General features: G+C 39.2%; 2 protein-coding genes across 6 annotated transcripts; one reads left to right on the top strand and one right to left on the bottom strand.

Annotated features, from left to right (window-relative positions):
* Positions 1 to 1,526: 1,526 nt before the first annotated feature.
* Positions 1,527 to 4,802, top strand: rmi2 (RecQ mediated genome instability 2). Its single transcript, XM_044181763.1, has 2 exons — positions 1,527 to 1,938; positions 3,783 to 4,802. Exons 1-2 carry the CDS (start codon positions 1,650 to 1,652, stop codon positions 3,932 to 3,934), a joined length of 441 nt encoding a protein of 146 aa, XP_044037698.1. The 5' UTR covers positions 1,527 to 1,649; the 3' UTR covers positions 3,935 to 4,802.
* A 447-nt stretch (positions 4,803 to 5,249) lies between these two features.
* On the bottom strand, positions 5,250 to 21,840 carry zc3h7a (zinc finger CCCH-type containing 7A). 5 transcript variants are annotated; one of them, XM_044181760.1, is made up of 23 exons: positions 21,667 to 21,840; positions 20,232 to 20,334; positions 16,139 to 16,178; positions 15,723 to 15,926; positions 13,600 to 13,758; positions 12,029 to 12,109; positions 11,745 to 11,798; positions 11,608 to 11,647; positions 11,167 to 11,516; positions 10,812 to 11,064; positions 10,636 to 10,664; positions 10,395 to 10,539; positions 10,128 to 10,286; positions 9,662 to 9,867; positions 9,052 to 9,170; positions 7,904 to 8,085; positions 7,637 to 7,710; positions 7,309 to 7,442; positions 7,097 to 7,202; positions 6,888 to 6,996; positions 6,647 to 6,780; positions 6,015 to 6,178; positions 5,250 to 5,931 (listed from the first exon to the last, which is right to left on the bottom strand). In XM_044181760.1, the coding sequence occupies exons 2-23, from the start codon at positions 20,297 to 20,299 to the stop codon at positions 5,742 to 5,744; spliced, it is 3,000 nt and encodes a 999-aa protein (XP_044037695.1). In that variant the 5' UTR covers positions 20,300 to 20,334; positions 21,667 to 21,840; the 3' UTR covers positions 5,250 to 5,741. The 5 variants fall into 5 exon arrangements, with proteins under 5 accessions (XP_044037695.1, XP_044037693.1, XP_044037697.1 ...); XM_044181758.1 differs by having other exon boundaries at positions 7,309 to 7,445; positions 21,667 to 21,839; XM_044181762.1 differs by having other exon boundaries at positions 9,052 to 9,152; positions 21,667 to 21,839.
* Between the last annotated feature and the right edge of the window lie 18 nt (positions 21,841 to 21,858).

Here is a 21,858-nt window from a genome sequence, read left to right as displayed (position 1 = left end):
GTTCCCCTGGCCAATACTGGGGTGAGTAAAATTCAAGTGATAAATTCATGTATCAAATTTATTTTCATGACTTGCAGGGTTAATTGGTGTATTATTTCAAGACAGCATGACATAAATAAACAGCCCTGTATTTTAAAAATGATAGTATGGTCAAAGCAACTTCTGTTGATTGTGTTTTTTAATTAGTAGTGTCTGTTCATTTTGTTATATGAATGCAGTATTTTCACAACAGTATTCATTAAAGGGAATGGATGTTTGCACTTCCTACCAATAGTTCAACATAAGTCATTGAGACTCAAGAGAGACTGATGGCGAATAATACAATACAGTTAAACCTGTTTCTCTAAACACATGGAGTTAGATAAAAACTTTTCCTGAGGTGTCCCTTGGGCTAATATGTACATATTTAATCTCATACCAATTCCAATCAATACAAATGCATTAAAGTCAAAATCCAACATGAAGTCAAAATGTAAAGTCATGACTTGCAACTCGTATTACCGTGTGACTTTCATGTCATATATGAAAAGTTTAAAAATTACCAGAGGACAGAACTGTAGGAAGTTAACGGTTTCAAAAAAACATTGTAAGGTCCCACCTGACCTTCCTACAGCAAAGCAGCTAAATGATAGTTTGATTCTTAATGCACAATTTATCCAAAAACACTCCTGTATTTTATTCTCAAATAGCAGTGGTGGAACAAGTATTCAGATCCTTTACTTAAGTAAAAGTAGCAATACTACACTAGTACTGAAAATACTACACTAAAAGTAAAAGCAAAATTTACTTAAAGTATCAAAAGTGAAAGTCTGAAAAATGGTCTCTGTCATTGTTTTGGGATTAATATTACTGGTGCAATAATGTGTATGTTGCATTTTACTACTGTAGTTGTTTCAGGTTGAGCTCATTTTAACTACTTTATTGGGTAGTTTAATCTACTGTAATGCATCATAAGATCATCATATGTTTGTCCTGTCCTGTGACAACCACACATCTCTAAAAACTTAAAGTTTCCATGAGCTCAGAAAAATAGCCCTGTTTTCAGCTTTGTGACGATTCATTTTCTAGCTGATCCAAGGGGTTTTAAATTGTTTCTTTATCTGGAGAAGTCGGAGAATTTTCTCAACCTATAAAGGGAACACTTAATCCTTCAGTTTATCAATAAAATAAAAATTCAAAATCAACAGATTTGGAGATACATGGTTTTCATTGGACAGGAAGGGTATGAAAAACTGGAATCTGAAAAGTAACTAGTAACTAAAGCGGTCAGACAAATGTAGTGGAGGAGAAAGTACAGTATTTGCCTCTGAGATGTAGTGGGGTAGAAGTATGAAGTTGCATGAAATGGAAATACTTCAGTAAAGTACAAGTACCTCGAATTTGTACTTAAGTACAGTACTTGAGTAAATGCACTTAGTTACATTCCACCACTGTTAAAAAGTAATTGTGCACTGGGCACGGTGTATGGTTGGCATCAAGAGCCTGAGGTGATGCTTTTACTGTGAAGGTTTCCAGACCGGAACTGAGTTTGTTGCTGCCGGAAAAATAAACCCACAACTTCCGGCATAATTTAACGCTTGGCGGGACGCGGTAATGAATGCAGAGCGTTCCAGCCTTGGACAACCGTTAAAAGACACCAGCAGTTGGTAATGTTCACAACGATGAACACAACCGTAGAGAGGAAACGCCCGCCGCCCGTTAAAGTATTGTCCGGTCAGCTGAGGACGGCAGAGAGCCGGGGGGCAGCTGACAGCGGAAATGGATGTGTTATCAAGCTGGGCAGGGGTCGCTCTCTGCTGGTCTCACTGGTGTGGATGCAGGGAACTGTACTGGAGGTCCAGCTGGACAGAAACACCGTGCTGCTGATGGATGAGACGGGCACCTTTGCTGTTCAAGGCGTCAACAACATCCCCAAAGGGAAACCATGTTTGTCCCAAGGTAAATAAAGTAGACTTAAGTTGGTTTCTGATTCGTGAATAAGTCATATTTAAAGGTGGCATGACCATGATATTGAGCGAATAACGACACAGCAAGTAATATAACTAACATTAGCTAGGTTGTGGGTTAGCAAACTGTTGCTACAGTTGCTGCTGCGAAGTTAACTACAGCCAGAGAGGAGGAGACGGTTTCCCAGAGCAGCACACCAGCTCCAGACAGCGATACTCACAACTCTCCTGCTGCTATAGCTAACATCACAGCAACAGCATGTCTTGGCAAACCAGAAAGTAAGCTGAATGTCTGTGGACAAGTCATTTAACGTTGCCTGACACACAAATCATGGCAGGAATAGTGCTGTGGTCTGCGGTCCGAGCCACTTTGTTTGTTTCCCATTTACAGAGGCAGGGCTGTGTACAGACACCGGAATGTTTTGGGGGGTTTTTTCAGCGTGCACACTGAACGGACAGCTAGCGGACAAAAGACCTGTATTGAATTAGAATCGCATACCCCGCCTTTAAGAGCTGAAGACTGTTTTAGATTTTATGTTTAACGTGTGGTATACCTTTGTTTCACCTTTCTTCAGAAATACACAAATAAGGTCTAGATTAAAAAGATTTAATAAATAAAAACTGCTGTACTTAAACCAGTCAAGGCCAGCAACTTCCCCAGGGCCCAAGACCCCCAGGGGCCCAGATAGGTCCACTGTATGTCAAATGGTTTCTGGTAGTTTCATTAATTGTGAATATGAACAATATTCAACTAACAATTATTTTCATTATCTATTAATCTGCCATTTATTTTATTGATTTTATTGGTTAATGCTAAATGCATAAAATGTCAGAAAACGGTGAAAATATCCATCCCAGTGTCTCGGAAAGTAAAAGGTCATGTCTTCAAATGTCTTGTTTTGTCCAACCAACAGTCCAAAACTCAAAGATATATAAAATAAAACAAGACAGGAAAAAGCAGAAAATCCAAATAAGAAGCTGGGACCACAGAATATTTGAAGAAAAATTACTTCAATGATTAATCGATTATCAAAATAGTTGCCAATTATTTACGGCTAATCAATTAATTGACCAATTGTAGCAGCTCTAATGCGTAACTGACATAAGTGTCTTTTTGTGTTGAGAGGGCCTGCATTATAAACTTTGGGTGTCAATAGGTGCCCAGAGATTTTTATGAGTCCCCAAAGCAGGTTAATGCAGCCATGGTGGCTTAATATTAAATCAAATTTAAAACCTTTATTCTGTTTGTGAAAACAGACAAAAGGGTGATTTCACTGCTTTTCCAGATAAGGTCCAGGTCTACATTAAGAAAACGCTGTACTTGGACCAGTTGAACACGGAGAGTCTAAAGACTGTATACAGTTCTCTGTCCGATTTATTTGTGAAACCTTTATTATGTTCAGGAAAATGAAAAATGTGATCTTGCTGTTTTATTCTCTATCCAGATCACATTGGACCTAGATTTGGATTTATCTGGTCTTATGTTGTTGTCAAAAATAGAACAAAAACAATACTACTTTACTATAATATCCATTAAGTGAACATTTTTAAACATTACCACATCAGTCAGTCAAGAAATAATTCCTTCTTAAATTGCTAATAAGAAGCAGCAAAACAAAAGAAAAATTGGTAACTGAGGCTGTAGACTTTATTCAGCAGATATTTAAAATTTCAGAATTGCAAATTGTGTCCCTGAAGCAGGAAGATTAAGCTTAAAATAATGACAGCACATGAATATCTTTATCTAAAAAACAGCCACGTTTCCCTGCATCACCGTCCTTGTTTAATTGAATCTATTGTCACTGAACAATTGACCACCTGCTGCTGTTTTTACAGGCAAATATGTCATGGTGATGGGTGTCATCCAGGCCGTCTCTCCGGAGCCAGTCATCCGTGCAGTGAAGATGGCAGACCTCTCTGATCTCAGCACGCTTCACAGACGGATGTGGAAGCTGGAGGTGGAGGACTTGCAGCAGGTGCTGGCCTGAATGCGGAGCTGTTGGTGGAAATGTTGCCTTGCTGGTGGCAGGACGACCTGCGCCTGTCATGTGTGTCCAGCTGTGTATTCAGTGTTGAAGTGATTCTTGACAAATGGAAAAACTACCTCACAGGACTGAACAGCAGGTTCCCCTAGATGTCGGGCTCCTGACTGGGAGGTATGATGTGAGAGTGACAAAGACTTTGACATGAGAAAACAGTATTTACACTGTGAAGTGTGATGCTTAAGTAACAGAAGTCATTTCCCACTTGGCTCCTACTCTAAGCAGTTCAGGGTCTTGTACAGAAGAAGTGGACCTGTAGGGCTTAATGCTGGCTTGATAGTTCTGCGTTCTGAGGATTTACAGCAGCACACATGTAGCTGAAGTGCACCTCCTCAGGACAATTGCTAACAGGTAAAACCTAGGTTATGAGTGCTCCAGCCTTCCTTAAATTGTTACCTGTATAATTGATCTGGTAATGCTTGGGGAGAAAAATAACACCCAGATATGGAGACCTCTTGTATCATAGACTAATCTTTGGAAATGTCAGATTATACCATTAGCATCATCTGTGTAATAATTTGGTATTCTTTTAGAGCACATAGAAGATGTGAGATGGTTGTACAAATCTTAAATAAAGATGGCTCAGATTTTCAAGTACTCTGCTGACTAAAACTGAATTTAAATATACATCAGGATTGACAAATTGAGATTGTATTAGAAAAACCTGTTTTTTGAGGACACAATTTTAAGCTCCATCTTGATTGTGCAGAAAATTAAATCGCAATGAAATGTTTCAGTTAATTTCTGCCTGTGACAGAGTGATGAAATGTAACAAGTACAATACTTGAGTAAATAAAGTTTTTAGGTGCTTGTACTGTAGAGTATTTCCATTTCATGGTATCTTATTTAACTTTTACTCAATACATTTTAGAGGGAAATATACTTTTTACTATACAATTATTTTACTTTACAAAATTTTATATACAAAATTTGAGCTTATAAAACATGAACTATTTTATAGATATTACCAAACAGTGTATAAAATAAGATTCACTTCCAACTACAGTTAAAAGTTGCTTACACATTATTGTATCATTAAGAATAATGACATACAATATTATAGAATTAGTCACAAGGGTCATTTTTTCCACATTGAGTACTTTTACATTTGATACTTTCTAAACACTTTACCTTATACATACACCTTCCGATTTTCAATACAGGACATTTACTTTTAAAAGTAGTAATACAACACTGTAATTAAGTAAAAGATATGAATAATTCTTCCACCACAGATGTGTAATTAACACAGCAGTTTAAACACAGATTAAAAAAGAGGCTTTATTTGGTGTGGTGCTCATTACACTGGTAACACTTAGATAAATGGAAAGGGAGTATGTCAACTGAACTCAATTGAAGTATTCCGTACTTTAAACTTATTGAAGGGTAAAGGTCATTAACATATAAACTGCTCATGAAAAGAAATGCCTTTTTTAGGTCAAAGTATCTGAACGTGTCTCTGATCAAGGTTTACACATTTTTTTCTTCATCACCATTTTCAGATACTGAATGATGCATAGCAAAGCTTCAAGTGTCTTACACCCAGTATTTGCTGTTAACGATAACACTCCTGTAGTTCACATCAGAGTAACCCAGCCACCAATCGGAGGGCCGGTCCTGAACGCCCTCTTTATAAATCATGCTGATCAGTCTATATCCTGTGCACTTCAGAGGCTCCTCAAGGATCATCTGACTCAAGACTGTTTGAATACTGCGTTACTTGCAAGTGAGCATGAGTATTGTCATCACATCATTATATAATGTCTTTAAGCAGAAAACTGTATTTTCCAAAGTCATTGTCGTTTGGTGCTATAAGATGGTCTTTTCTGGCTTTGGCAAGTTTCATCAAAAGGAATTCCCTGCGCTCCATCCACTCTTTTAGTTCCTGCTCCCCGTGTGCCAGCTTACAGAAGTCATCCTCTGTGCACGTGCCTTTGAGAAACCTGTCAGAAGACAAGATCAAATGACAGCCATCAAAAACTACTGGAATCAGAGACATACAGTATTCTGTGGCTGATAAACGTACCTCTCACAAACTTTGAAAGTGCCTGTGGGAAATCGATACTGCCAGCAGTTCTGATCATCCTCAGAGTTGAAAACTCTGTCTTTGTGCTTTTCTGAGGTGATATGCTGCTGCCACTGCTTCTCACTGTTGCAGTTTTTACCACACAGCCAACAGTGATTGCCAGCCTGCAAAAATACACAGACGGTAATTAGTCATTTGTGTAAATGAGATTGCTCTGTTTCTTAATCACTCAAATGTCTTGCTGTTTATTTTAATCACTTGGTAAATAACTACATTAAAAACAAGATTCTATCAAAATGTTAACACAATTTAACCGTTAGGCACTAATAGTTGTCAGAATCTGTTGATGCGGTAAACACTAAGTGATTATCTACCAAAAGAAAGTACAAAAGCAATACAATACAGCTGCTAATGAGTCTGTTTTCATAGCAGGACGGTGTAAGATCCAAAACAGAAAACTACAAACTAGGAAAGGAAATTAACTTGAACTGCATTTTGCCACATGCTACTAAAATTAAGCTGTAGGGTTTATATATTAGTATAAACTAAACACCACAAGCCAGTTTTTACACAAACTGTGTGTTGATCACCATACAAAAGCACTGTCAAAATTGCCGGGCTTTTAAACTTACTACTTCTTCAGCGTAGTCTGTTGGCATGTGGATCTGTTTGCCATTCTCCCTAACAGAGTTATTGGAGGTCTCTTCACCCCAGCCAGGCCTCTGAGACTGCAGCCACTGCTCATAAAGCTGATCCATATCTGGAACTAAATAAAGGGATGACTGTGATTACCTTTGGTGCATCGCATACTAATTCAGTTCTCCTAATTCAATTCTACCAAGTAAGAGGCACCATCCCCTTGTCAAAACTCACTGTTGTTTTCCTTCATGTAGGTCCAAAGGTCTCTTTCTTCTACGCTGTGAGCAAACGTGCAATTCCCAATGTACTGACACTTTTTGCCAGCTGTCACATGCATGCAGATCTAAGAAAGAAAAATAACATTTGGTGACCATTGCTGGATATTTGTTTTAATCACAAACAAAGAAAAACAACCTTGGAGTAGAAAATTGTTTGGCACATACCTCAAATTGAGATGGGATGGGTTTTTTGGTTGGAAGTGGTCTAACCGTTGTCCACTTTTTCCTTTCGTGGGAACTTACAAGCACCACCCGCCTGTCTTTTGCCCACCTGCGACAGAAAGAAACGGAGTTTGTGATGTATTGGATTGCACCGTTTCTCTTATAAATTCACCTCCTGTCCACAATTCATGTGTTCAAGACTTTGAAATACTCACGTGTGTCTCGCCTTGGCTGAGCAATACTTCTTGTTTTTGTCAGCTTCGCTTAGCTGGCCATTCCTCCAGCACTGGCCACAAACAAACATCATCTTCAGATTTGGAGGCCCAAACCTCCTCTGGGCAGTGGAAAGCTGCTGATAAAATTTGAACAACTGGTTAAAATCTTTGTGATTAACACAAAGCAACAATGAAACCACGAAAAGATTTAGTTAAAAATACACCAATCAAGGGATTCTGTTTTAACCCAGACAAATTCTAATCCAAAGTCTGTAAATACTGAAGTCAAAGCCAATGAGATGTATTTAACACTGAGTGTTGGGCTTACCTGGGCTCCCTGCAACGAAGCGTGTGCACTCCAAAACTTCTTTGCCTCTTGGACAATACTTTCATGAGTGATACCTATATGATGCAAAATAAAGGGGGGAAAAATTAATGGCTAAAATATTAAGTTATATTAAATTTAGCAGTGAAAAATACTGCAAACTGTGTTCTTGTTGGCTAGTGGGAAATAAAACAACATTTTAGAAGAACTATTCCAGGTACAACACCATCCAGCCCTTGGACGAGTATTTTAAAAAGCTTTAAGTCTTACCAAGCTCATGCTGCATCATCCAGACCTTCAGCTCGATGAGGCTGTGGGCGTAGAAGCAGTCGTCCTCTCTCACGCAGCCGTAGCGGACTTCATGGCGGCAAAGATCCAGCTGGCACTGAGGACTCAAGGGTCTGATTTTGGAATAACGGACTGTATTTTCCTTCAAGATGTGGACCAGGCACCTAAAAGACAAACACGACAACAATGTCTCCAAGCTTATCAGAATCAGAAATAATTCCCCGAGATTAATCCCCGAGGGGAAACTCTTTTGTTACAGCAGGTCATTATCAAGTCAGTACACACAGGAATAGAAGTATTAAGCAAAAAATATAACACTATAATACAGGTGAGATAAATTAAGTACCAAGTGGGTATAAGTATAAAATTAAAATAAGTGTGAAGTACAAAGTGGGTTTAGAGGTTGATGATAATAATATGGTATAAAGTAATAGTGCATGAACTGTCAAGTTAAGTGTAGCTTATTAAGATTATAATGAGACTGAGGATATTGCACAGCAATAAGAGAAGTATGAATAAATATAATTAATTAATGAATTAAATTAACTGAAAACAGTATATTGCACAGCAGTATTAAACAGAGAATATTGCACTATTATTTCAAATATTGAAGTGATGTTAATGATCCGATGTCCAGTTTAATGACTTAGGGTCATACAGACTGACACTTAGAGGGAGGAGTTAAAGAGTTTGATGGCCACAGGCAGGAATGACTTCCTGTGGCACTCTGTGGTGCATTTTGGGGGGATGAGTCTTTCACTGAAGGTGCTCCTTTGTTTGACCAGCACGTCATGGAGTGGGTGGGAGACACTGTCCAAGATGGCATGTAGTTTGGCCAGCATCCTCCTCTCTGACACCACCGCCAGAGAGTCCAGCTCCACCCCCACAATGTCACTGGCCTTACGGATCAGTTTGTTGAGTCTGTTGGCGTCCGCTACCCTCAACCTGCTGCCCCAGCATGCAACAGCATACAGGATAGCACTGGCCACCACAGACTCATAAAACATCTTATCCTGCTCTTATTCCCTCACATATTTGCACATGGTCTTGTTTGTTTTTGTAGATTACTTAAACTATAAATCCATAAGCCAAATGATGGTTTCAGAGCTGCAAAATGTGAAATGACTTACTTATGATCCTCAAAGTCGTGCTTTGTCACTGGATGAGAGCAAAGTGAGGAGTCATCTTTGTTGGTTTTGCTGATTATTCTGGGTTTGTGGTCAAAGCACACCTGCAAATTAAATAATATCTATTTGGAAAATTTACATTCTATAAAAACAGCAGATTTACTACAGCAATGACAGAAGACAATACCATTAAATATCACTCTAAATTCCCTAACTACTGGGTCAAGTATGCAAGCTACTAATGAGCACCAGACAAACAATTATTACACAGAAGCAAAAAATTAAGCACAGCATTACATTTCTCACATTTTTGTATTTAATGGCCTTAAATTTCAATTTTGCTCTGGATAAAGCAAAAGCAGTGCTTAGAAATGTTGTGGCTCATTGTAAACAATCACCTGTTGTCTTAACAGCAGAAGATTGTTTCTTGTAAGAGACATCTTTGAGGTAAATAGCCATTTACAATGAGACGAGCACATTTTTTCTCCTCACTGGAATGAAAAACAATGCTGCCAATTGGCATCATTGACAACATCAAGTTCCAGCAGCACTACACCACTGCAGTTACAGAGGTCATACTAGTTTTGAAATAAGAAACTAAATAAATACTCACTCCACAGAGAAACATGAATATCCCATGATGCTCCTGTAAGATCTTGGGGACAGTCAACCTGACGTTGGAGTTGGGCCCATAAGGATCGAAGAGTAGTTCTCTGGAGATAAACCCTTTTCGCTCCAGAGTCCAAACATCAATCTCTTCCTGGCAGTATGCAAATGTGCAGTGGCCAGGGTACAGGCACTCTTTCCCAACAGCCACCTCTGAAACAACACAGGAAACATTTTAGTATGAGCTGTTATGCAGACTTGACTTGTGCATGCAACAACAGCAAAGTGTAAAAAGTGCCAGAAACAAAGTGACAGCAGCTGCACAACAGCTGTTACAAATGTTCCTTGAATAATGTGAATATTTATGTGTAATAAATAAGGGTAGGTCGGGAAATACATACCGTGCCGAAATAGAACGGAAAATGGTTAATGGCAAATGCAACAACTGACCAATATGACCAAGGAAATGTTACCTTTGCAAATGTAATAAGGTCCAACGTATTGGGTTTTTGTTGGTCTGGGCCGAATGAGCTTCCACGTTTTGTCTGGCGAATGTTTGATTCTGCCGAGTAAAGCATCCTTTTTGCATTTATGCTCTTCTGTGTGAAATGTGTAATCCAACACACCAGGCCCTGTGGATATAAAATAGAAAAACATACTAGACCAAACCTTAAAGACACTGACCACACACACACACACACACACACACACACAACTGGACTGTAAAAACAATTCCTCACCAGTTTTGACGTAGCAGATTGAGCAGGCTTGTTTGAATTCATGTGTTTCAGCTAAGGGGTTCTTTGCTAAATCCACAGCAGCAGGAAGACCCTTCACTTCAGGCATACCCACAGCCATTCCCATTGGGGTTTCATTATTGTTCAGCTGTTTAAAAAAAAAGATGAAATATGATAAAACATAAGCCTGTAACAATGTCTAGACTGACCATACCTAATAATTAATACCATAAACAAAAAATACCTGTGGAATGAATGGACTCTGAGAGTAATCTGGAATTTTTTAAAAAAAGAAGACAAATTTAATAATGGTCAGCTTTTTGATACTTTTATCAATAGTAATATAAGTATAATATTTATTTGAAACCAATGTAAAACCCCTTGATTAAGCAGGTGGAGCCAGGTGACAAAGTAGCATACCTGTTTTAAAGTCTGTTATGGTGAGACTATCCAGGGAGTCCAGTGGCTGTGGGAGGGCGTCAAAAGTGTCCATACCAAAATACGTACTTGACCCTGACTTGTGATACAGCGGGGGCAGAGTTACGGTGCACTGCTGGGCACTACTGTGGAGAAATGGGTTGATGTGAGATGGCATCAGGAATGGACTCGACATGGAACTGCCCGAGGCAATACTGGTTGGCAAAGGAAGAGGCCCCTTCACTGTGGGTATAACCTGAAGGAAGAGACAAACACAAGTTACGCTTCTGTTCAGGTATCGACACATTGTCACATTTTATTCATCATTGAGACCCTCCAGTCCTATCTGCTCACTGACCATGGCAGATTCGGGGCCAGCTTGGTCCAGTAGATCATCTAGGTCGTCCCCAATTATGTCTGCGTCAAAATCTTGACCGGTTTCAAGCATCGGGCAAGGCTTACTGGTTCTGCACCCATTAACAAATGTGGGCACCGAAAGAGGGACTGACGAGGGTACAGACACAGGCAGGGGAATAGACTCAAAGCCCGGTGGCTCAGACAGGGGCACAGATGAGATACTGGTGTTGGGAGGAAGGTCATCCACCGCTGCTTCATTTAGAGGCGGGTGCACTGCCACTGGAGCTGGAGCTTGGATTGAAGCTGCGACTGGAGCCACAACACTGCTATCCTCGGTCCGCTGAGGCACTTCTAAAACACATCAGGGAAAAACAGGGTGAATGACATTTGTCCTGCCCCCCTTAAATTATCAAATCAAAGCTGTATAAAGTATTAAACTTACCAATTTCTATATCTTCAACTGAAGACGAGCCATGGGAAAACTGAACACATGCAGAAGAAATTCATGAACAATGTATTTCCTTGGAGAGTATAGATACATATTTTCGATTGTGCAGTGGAAAAAGTTATGTTGCTTACCTTGTCACATGGTGCATCTTGATAACTTGATCCTCGCAAAACATTCAAGGCAGGCTGTTAAAATGGAAAAAACACCCACTTAATTATATTATGACCATGTTGATTATATAGTAAGACAGCCCTCAATTATTAATTTATTATTACAGATTAAAATTTGAATGACATTAATTATTACATGTAGAACTAGTTCTTAAAAGAAAACAGTGGGACTTCTAGGACATGTTTTTCAGTAAATATGTCATAGTTATAGCCAGTTAGTCATAGATAGTTCCTGAGACACATACCTTACTTCTAATATAAGCTTTACGGATTTTCAATCCCAAAATTTTGGCAAGGTCCTGAGTCAGCTGTGTGACACTGGAATCCTGGGGAAACAAAACAAATTTTTCTTTAATATCACGAAGTAATTGCTGCGTCATGTCGACAGTGCAGGCAAGTTTATTTCACAGCGGTTACGTTCCAATTTAGAAAATAAAGTACACGTTCTCTCTCTCTCTCACGAACACGAACCAAAGGGCGCTTCGTAGTGTCGCTATTTTTCAGCATTGACTGCAAGCCAGACAGACGTTGAAGCTGGGTACACAAAATAAACCGAGCGAGGACACAACTGGGAGCGTATCAGAGTTTGGTCCATGAACTGGTTTACTGAGTGGAGCAGTTTGACCGGTCCGATAGCCAGGTTGGCCACCGCAGCATGACATCAGGTTGCGTTTCAGAAACTAGAGTGTTGTCTATTCATTAGTAAGGAGAGCTTTTCAGCATCTTTTGTCCTTGTAGCTGTTTAACATAAAGCCGTCTGCCTGCCTGAGAAAATGTTTAGGTTAGAATCTGGGCTTATTTTACGTTGACTGACAGTGCCAGTGTGTGTGTTTATTTTTTATCATATTGGAGTTGCCAGTTTAAACCTACAGTTTTGCACTTTAATATGTAAACCTTTGTTTACATTTTGTTTTGGGCTACATTATACAATGATGTACAGTTTGCCAAAATAACATGAACTCAAATTAAATGGTCAATTAGATTTTTTGGAGGAAAATGAATTGTTTAGATTAATCAGTAAAATAGTTGATAGATTAATTGTTAGATTGTCATTAGTGGCAGCCCTATTACATATAGGCAGTAACCAATTATTTTCTGACATATGTTCCTGTATATATTGTATCAAAAACTTTTTTCCCCACCAGGTGGCAATTTTTTCTACATATATTTATGTGAAACTTACTTTTATGAATCAAGATGGATCCCATCATTTTGCATACATCTGAAGTGCTGTTGTTGGTTGAAAACCCCTTTGCCTTTAAACTTCAGCATTTTACCATACTGGAAATGAAGAGATGTCTAAATCTTGTTAAAATGTTCCCTCCACATCATTAGCTTGATACTCCTTTCCATATACAGTATTATATTATATTAACACTTTAGGACAGTGATGCAGTGTGATGGCACTGTAAGGCTATTACTTCTAAAAGCAAACATACTGTTTTCCTAATTATTATGTAGACACAAGTGTGTGTTTGTAAGAAACAATTAATGGAAATGTAATAAATTAAGATAAAACATTTTTTTAAAGTATCTTAAACCTGATGCGGACATCTGTTAATTACACCAAAGGTGGACCTACATCAGTTTTACCTCAAATTCAAACTAAAGGTAGAGCACCAACAATCACGTCTTTAAATATTGACCTGATCTTTTAATGTAATAACGACTCCCCTGCGTGTGCAGTTCCTGCAGGTAGCCTGGATGGCATTTCAATTTGCTTAATTTTTGTCAAATTTGCTGAGACAAAAAAGTAAGTGGATTTCCTGCACATTTGAATGCATTAACATAAAAACACACAGATGTTACACCTTACCTGAGGCACTGCTAGAGAGCATTTGGCAACGGCCTCATAGGCCTCTCGATGTCTCCCCATCTCCTTCAAGGATTTAGCTTTTCTGTACAGGGCTTTGTGGTTCCCCTCATTCAACTGGAGAGCCTTTTCACAGTCTTCTAATGCTTGGTCATACAGTCCCTGAGAAAAAACAAAAGATGTCCCAGAGATTGAAAAGCTATACTTAACCATAGTGCTGTAGACACACAGAACAAAGAAGCTCTTTGACCATAAATTGACTTTACATGTTCACTTTGTTGAGTAAGGTATGGGTGTGGTCTCCCCAAAGACAGCAGAGTGTTTTTTACTGCCATGTAACATGATTCAAAGCAGACAGACACTAACGGGGTAGAGGGACTGAATGTTCTTCTGAAAGCATCAATTTTCCCCAAATGGCCAAAGTTTTCTTAGTGGATCCTTAGTTTCTCCACTGATTTCCAGGATTTGACAACGTTCAATGTGAAATACGCCAACAGCAGCACCAAAAGAAACAGATATTAGAATTTATCACTACAATGTGTGTAGGGGTAAAAAGGATGAACAATTATTAATTAATTATTAATGCATTTTTATTTATCCATTTTTGCATGACAAAGCATCTCATTTTGTTGTCAAACTAAGGTTATTGCAACAGATTTCAGATTACAGTCCATACCTAAATTCTGTGTAATAAGAGAGGTCACACCAAAACAACAGATAGAATAGAAGTGTAATGTGACAATGTCTATACTCATTTTAAACTTATGTTTTGGTATCGGGTTAACAGATGAGCACTGCAGAATATTGTGACTTGTGACCTGTTTTATCAGTTTTAAAAAGTCAACCATGGTCGTCCTCAGGTTAAGTAAGACTGTAAAACTAGAGGAGCTCACAGTGTCAATGTGGGATGTTGGAGTTTAAGACTCAAATATGCGACATGTGCCTTCTCTGCTCTTCTCTCCAGAACCTCTAAAGTATTGTTTTGTGCTTGCATCGGAAGAGTTGGCAAATTCTGAAAGTAATGCTGGTATAAAGATCCTCTTTTTGGTTTTATTAAGGTGCTAAGTGCTTGAAATTAAGTAAAAATTATGAGTACACAATCCAACCAGCCTGTGGATCTTGATAATGATGTAATGTGAGGTTCTAGCACTTATGGTTGATATATTAAGTCAAATTTGAAAACACTCTGCTGTCTCAAATTTTAAAGTGTTTTGTCCTTTAAGGTAGAAAAGTGGTATATATAAGTGCAGTTGATTTACCATTTTGTTTTGAGGAATATTGAGAATTTCATATTTCAGTGATATGACGATAGAGTGCAGAGAGAGAAGGTCTAAGAAGTGCAGATTCAACAAAAAGTCAGTTGTAAGGCATTATTTCAGTTTTTGATTATAGTTCAGTAGCATTCAGAGCTAACTAACAGTTTCATGCGGGAATAATTTTCTCTCTACTGATAATTCCTACATGAAACTGCTCATAACAAGGTCTGTGGATCATCATGAGTAACCGGGTCATGATTTCTGGAAAGAGACATTGCTGAGTTTTTCAAAAGCATTTTTTTGGCGCTTTGAGCACCACAAGCCGAGTGCCATATAGTCCCATTATATTCAAAAAAATGCAGACATCTCTATGGCCAACATCTCCAAAACTGGGCAATTCACACCAAAACAATCTAGATGGACAAATAGCACTACAGGTAAGAGGAAAAATGTGTATTTTTGATTTTGGGGTGAACTGTCCCTTTAACGTTGCCTAATAGGCCCCGAGCACAAGAACCTTCTAAAAAGTCTTCTTTTGAAATTGCAGTAAAATTTAAAAAACTACTTACCGTTTTATTCTGACATTTTGAACTGTGTTTTGGTATAGGTGATTTGTTTTACACAGAGCAAGCAATCCAGTGGAAAACCCTGGAACCCTTTGGCCAATAACCTCAAAAAAGGTGCATGTTCTACTAATCCACAATATATAGCAAGCGATTTATGAGACTAAACACTGCGTGTTATATTTTGGACTTGTATTATTTAACTGCATTTGTATACTGATTAGTAGAGTCAAAGGGAGAGGGAATTCAATGTAATTGGGACTGAAACTGAAATGAGACTCTAGTGTGACGGTCACCACCTACTTACCGGAACAATGTTTAAGTATGCAGCAGCCCGATTTGCATACAGCTTTTCCAGTAAACCTGTTGGAACACAGATTTCTTCTGAGTCAGCATACTCTGCTATACTCAAAGCTTCAGTGTACATCTCGATGGATTTTGTCCATTCCCCTTCTTTAAACACGTCATTTCCTTCTCCAAATAGATTCCACACGAGATCCTTAATGAACACCTGAAAATTTAAGAGAAAATCAGTACTAAATACATATAGTGCGGCTGATTTTGTCCTTTCATTCAGGCACCTTTATTTTGGAAAAAGAAAATCACAGGTTGCCTTTCATGTGACACAGTCACTGTCCCTAAAGTCAGTTTAACTCAATACAGTACAAGTGTTGATGCAAGATGGAAGCTGGCCAATCCTCATTAAAAAATTACATAACTTACCTCATACTTTTCTTGACTTCCAGGAAATGGAAGGGTTGATCTGAAAGAAAAAAAAGTTTGTTACAAACCTTTAAAGTGTCAGCAGGAAAAAAACAAAACAAATTGAAGTGATGAGTAACAGTTTTGATTAGAGTTCAGTAGCATTCAGAGATAATAAAGTTTCATTCAGTGCAAAGTAGGACTGAAACTAACGTCATTTCCATTATCAATTCAACTACCAATTATTTTCTCAATTAATCATTTGGTCATCATACACATATTATTCTTCATATTTATAAAAATCGGTTAAGGAGTGAAGGAGCTTAATTGTCAATGTATTTAAAACAATCAATTTCAATATATTTTGATTTAATATGTGTGATTCATCAGTTAATATCTATAGTACCTCGGTTAATGCAGAACACAATATACTGTATCATCATTAAAAAACAGATCTGAACTTAAGATACAGGGACATCAAGACAGGAAGGTGTGTAGGTGTGTGTGTTTGTGGTTTGATAGGTTGCTGTGTGTGCAGGTGCTGACATACGGAGGATATTTTTAGTCATAATTCAAATTAAAAGTCCCAATAGTAAATTAAATACAATTAGATACAATTCAAAAAGATTATTTTATTACACTTTTAGGAATAACCAGACCATAATTAAACTTAAAAAGAAAAAGGAAATTGAAAAAGAAAATCTAAAATGCTCATTTGAAAATGTAATATATGTCATATATAATATGACAAAAAATGACATTTAAAATACAAAAGCTTAAATGGAAATGCTCAAATTGAAAGCTTTATTTGTAAAGATGAAATTGAAAATGGCATTAGAAATAAGAAAAGGTAAACATCAAATATGAAACTCAAAATGGGAAATAGAAAAGAAAAGAAAATTGCATTTGCACTTCATTTTGCATTTAAATTTCACTAAAAAAAATATAAAAATGATTGTGATTTTTGCTGGGGTCTGTACCAAACAAGCATGTGTCTAGAGATTATGATTTGTAGGCTGGGGCATCTCTGTAGCACCAAAATGCTTCATTTATAAAATGGTATGTTGTGACACGTTTAAATCGATTGTTTGGTCTTTAAAATGTCAGAAAATGGTGAAAAATGTCGGTTTCCTGAGTCGCGGCAGGAGCTAGCGAGGAGAGGGCGGTTGAGCAAGCGACCACGGCTAGCGGAGCTCCGAGGAAAGCGAATGAGAAAAAGAAGATAAGAAATGTAACGTTAGTGACGAGATTTTACGGTGTAAATTGAGGTTGCAAGTTATAACGCTGTAGAAACTAGAGTGTGTTGAGACTGCAGACCAGTGCCAGTACAGGGCTCCAGGGTGTGACCAAAAATCTGTCAAGTGTGACTAAACATTTACATTGGTCACACTAGCGCGCCAGAAATTTAGAAAAAATAAAAAAGATTAATGATTGGACAATCTCCCCTCACTCTACCCCAGGCTCACATGCTGTTGTGAAAACAGAACCGCGGGTGAAAAAAATCCAAAAAGTGGGGTGTGTTTTTTGGCCAACTTTATAAAACTGTCAAAGAAAGTTAACAGAGCAGAAACCGAAAGAGGCGGGGCAAGCCGGTGTGTGTGCAGGAGCCCAGAGGTGTAGGTGTATGCGCGTGTAAGAAGGTGTAACCCTGGTCACGTTACTATCATGCAGAGTATCTGTAGCCCAGACATTGAACTGTTAGCTGTGGGACTCCGGCCATATTATCTGCCCCGTGAATTCTCACATGCCATTGTTGTGGCTGTTTACACCCCCGACTCAACACCCGAGTGCACTCATATTAATCTCAGGTGACTTCAACCATGTCAGTGTTTCAACAACACTGACTAATTTCACCCAGTTTGTGAGTTGTCCTACTAGAGAGGAGAGGACACGGGACCTGCTGTATGCTAACATTAACACAAGCACGGTGAGGATCATGTTTTTTGACTTCTCTGGTGCTTTCAACACCATCCGGCCAGCCCTGCTGGCAGCGATGCAGGTGGACGCCCCCCTCGTGTCCTGGATTGTTGACTACCTGACTGGCAGACCACAGCACGTGCGTCTGCAGCACTGTGTGTCGGACAGCGTGGTCAGCAACACTGGTGCCCCTCAGGGGACTGTCCTCTATCCTTTCCTCTTCACCATCTACACCACGGAGTCCTGCCACCTTCAGAAGTTTTCTGATGACTCTACTGTGGTGGGATGTATCAGCGGTGGTGATGAGACTGAGTACAGGGCTGTGGGGGTAACTTTGTCACATGGTGTGAGCAGAACCATCTGCAGCTCAATGCAAAGTCTAAGGAACTGGTTGTAGACCTACGAAGGGCCAAGGCACCAGTGACCCCGGTTTCCATCCAGGGGGTCAGTGTGGACATTGTAGAGGATTACAAGTACCTGGGAGTACACATGGACAATAAACTGGACTGGGCTAAGAACACTCAAGCGCTTTACAGGAAGGGCCAGAGCCGCCTCTATTTTCCGAGGAGGCTGAGGTCCTTCAACATCTGCCGGACAATGCTGAGGATGTTTTATGAGTCTGTGGTGGCCAGTGCTATCCTGTATGCTGTTGCATGCTGGGGCAGCAGGCTGAGGGTAGCGGACGCCAACAGACTCAACAAACTGATCCGTAAGGCCAGTGACATTGTGGGGGTGGAGCTGGACTCTCTGGCGGTGGTGTCAGAGAGGAAGATGCTGGCCAAACTACATGCCATCTTGGACAGTGTCTCCCACCCACTCCATGACGTGCTGGTCAAACAAAGGAGTACCTTCAGCGGAAGACTCATCCCCCCAAAATGCACAGAGCGCCACAGGAAGTCATTCCTGCCTGTGGCCATCAAACTCTTTAACTCCTCCCTCTAAGCGTTAGTCTGTATCACCTTAAGTCACTAAACTGGACATTGGATCATTAACATCACTGCAATACTTGACATAATTGTGCAATATTCTCTGTTTAATACTCCTGTGCAATATACTGTTTTCAGTTTAAAATTCCCTATTTATTGATATTTAGTCATATTTCTATTACTGGTGTTGTGTAATGAAAGAGTTTCTCCTTGGGGATCAATAAAAGTATTTCTGATTCTGAAACAGTGAATCAATAACACTCAAACGATGCCCAACCCTATATTGCACCTGGCCATATTGCGATTTCGATAATATTTTGATTAATCGTCCAGCCCTATGCTGAACTCTTTTTCAGATTCCAACTAATGAAGAAAACAGCCGTAACACAAAGGCTGTCTGGATATGGGAGTCTTACCATACAGATAACACCAGCAAAAGTTGCTGAAGTTACAGTTACAAACCCATTAGTAAATGGCTACATGTTGTGACTAAATCTAATTACTGTTAACACTGCTACTTCTCTTTCCGATACATTTCAAACATCAGTTATTAAGTCATCAGGGTGTATGTTGATATATTGTAAATGATGAAGTATTTTCTAAAATAATATGGCATCAGTTTGTGTATATATCTTAGACAACTTTACACATCATGACATCAGTTAAGTTTCAAGCTGACTGCACATCGATGACGTGCAGAGTAGTATCACTTTTGTTTTACGAATAAAAAGGCCCTGTCAGATTAGATGAAATGCAACACTGCGCTGCCTACCATAGCTCTAAAACAATATGCAGACATACTGCGAGTCTGCCTGATGCATGAATACAAAGCTCAGATCAGATCAGGAAAATATCCCACATTAAAAACAAAACTAAAGCAAAGCCAGTAATCAGCTGCCTCGCTGACACCCAACTGATCTGAACAACAGTGTATGATGCAAGGCTGACAAATCATTCTTACATCATCCAGTCTATAGAGGTACCCAAGCTTTTTCATTAAAAGGACCCGCAAACACAGGCAGCAACCGCAGCAGACAGGTACTTGTAGCTGATGTTTTTTCGTTATCATCTACAATGTTTCCAAGATAGGATGATGAGAAAGACTAGTGGGTATAGCAACATTAAGAAGTGTCAACAGTCATTACACTCTACACAAAAGTGCTTATTTATTAGGGTATGAACTATTATATTAGTAAAATTCAGTTACTCAGGGATCCTTTGAGGGACAGCCCCCCACTTTAACAACCAGTGACTTAAACCATGACACTTACTGGATGAACTGTAGGCCTTTCTGAATCTCCTGCCAGCGACTTCTTCTGTCCTGACACGCTCCGGACATGTTTCGCGTTTTAATATCCACTCCTCAGTCAGCACCTGAAATGATGATATACAGTATTATATTAACTGGTGAAAGTCGCTGGGAAAAAACCTCAAACAATAATAATATAAAACTCCTTGCTTATCATTAATCACCATCAGCAGGTTGTCCAACTGGTTAACTGACAGATCATAAATCAGTGTTAGTATTACTGAAAGTCTTCATGAGATTTATTCTACCTGCCTTCAATGTTGATAGCTTCCGCATTTAGTTATGACGACACACGTGTAGTTCCGCTTGCGAACTGATAACTTTACAGTTGTTCAACGTGTATTATAATCAACACTTCACTGAAAACTACACATCTGAAGCTGTGGACAATAAAGGGTGCACTTATTAGTCCTGGAAACTGTTTTATCATACCATCTGAAAGCAGGGTATCCATTATCGGACACCATTTCGCTGGCACTGACTATTATTTCAGATTTAACGTCTATTTTCTAGCAAATCCACGTGTTTCGCAAAATAGGAATAAAAAACATTTACACTGGGTTGCAGTTTGTTTTGGAGCATATAACGTTATTGTCAGCCACTGTTCGTGTTTTGATAAGGACTGCAGTCACACTGCATAAAACCGCCAAGTCAAACTGTCAACCCTGCACCGTCATAGCTCATGTTTAATACCCACTATTGTTTTTACCGTTTTACTTTACACTTCTTCAAAACTAGCTTCTAATCAAATGAGGATCTGGGTTACCACTCAATGTTCAACCCGTGAGTCAGGAAGATGGTGATAATGTTAGCCACAGATGGGTGCGCCGATCCTGTTTTAGTCAGCAAAGCCAAAATTAACTTTAGTCTAGCAACATTTTTGTGCATAGACGCTTTCATCGCTAAACAATCATGTTTAAATCAAGACGACGGACTGACTGTGGAAAAATAAATCCTTTCTGTTAAGTTTTATGGATGAGGAAGCACCCCGTACAAGGAGGTGTCCGATAATGGACGCATCACATTTAGCGCACGTGTGTTACCCGCGGCTTGGGACCACCGAGTGTAGACTTCTCGTTAGCAATCATCATCTGCTAGCAAAGGGTTAGCAATTTGTAGCTCACAGTTTAACCACTGCTAACACACAAATAATCTTAACTGATAACACTAGACCGTTTTCTCAGGTGCTAGAAACACAATGACCTAACCAGTTATATGACGTTACCGGACTAAGTTTCTAGGAAGTAGACTGAACCTAACAAAGCATAGGCATGTAACGTTACAAGTTAAACTAGTTCCCCAACGCAAACAATAGCGAGCAGTAGATGTTTAGCTCCTGCCTGAGAGCTGGTAAATATCACACAAATTATTTAACAGTTGCTGCTGTACATACTTACATGAATGGATCTTTATTTCAAACAAACCCTACGTCGGTTTTCTAAAAGGAGGGAAAGTGATTTTTCGTTATAGCTAAAATAACTTGGCTAGTGCTGTGTCGCTGAAGGCCGCCCTTTGCTTCTTCTTCTTCTGTGATCTGAAGTTGAGCGAACATCGACTCCAGCACAGTGCTGCCCTCTACAGCCAGCGGA

Source organism: Siniperca chuatsi, linkage group LG21 (genome assembly GCF_020085105.1).
Source record: "Siniperca chuatsi isolate FFG_IHB_CAS linkage group LG21, ASM2008510v1, whole genome shotgun sequence".
NCBI classification, from domain to species: Eukaryota; Metazoa; Chordata; class Actinopteri; order Centrarchiformes; family Sinipercidae; genus Siniperca; species Siniperca chuatsi.
This window is presented reverse-complemented; position numbering and strand designations above follow the sequence as displayed.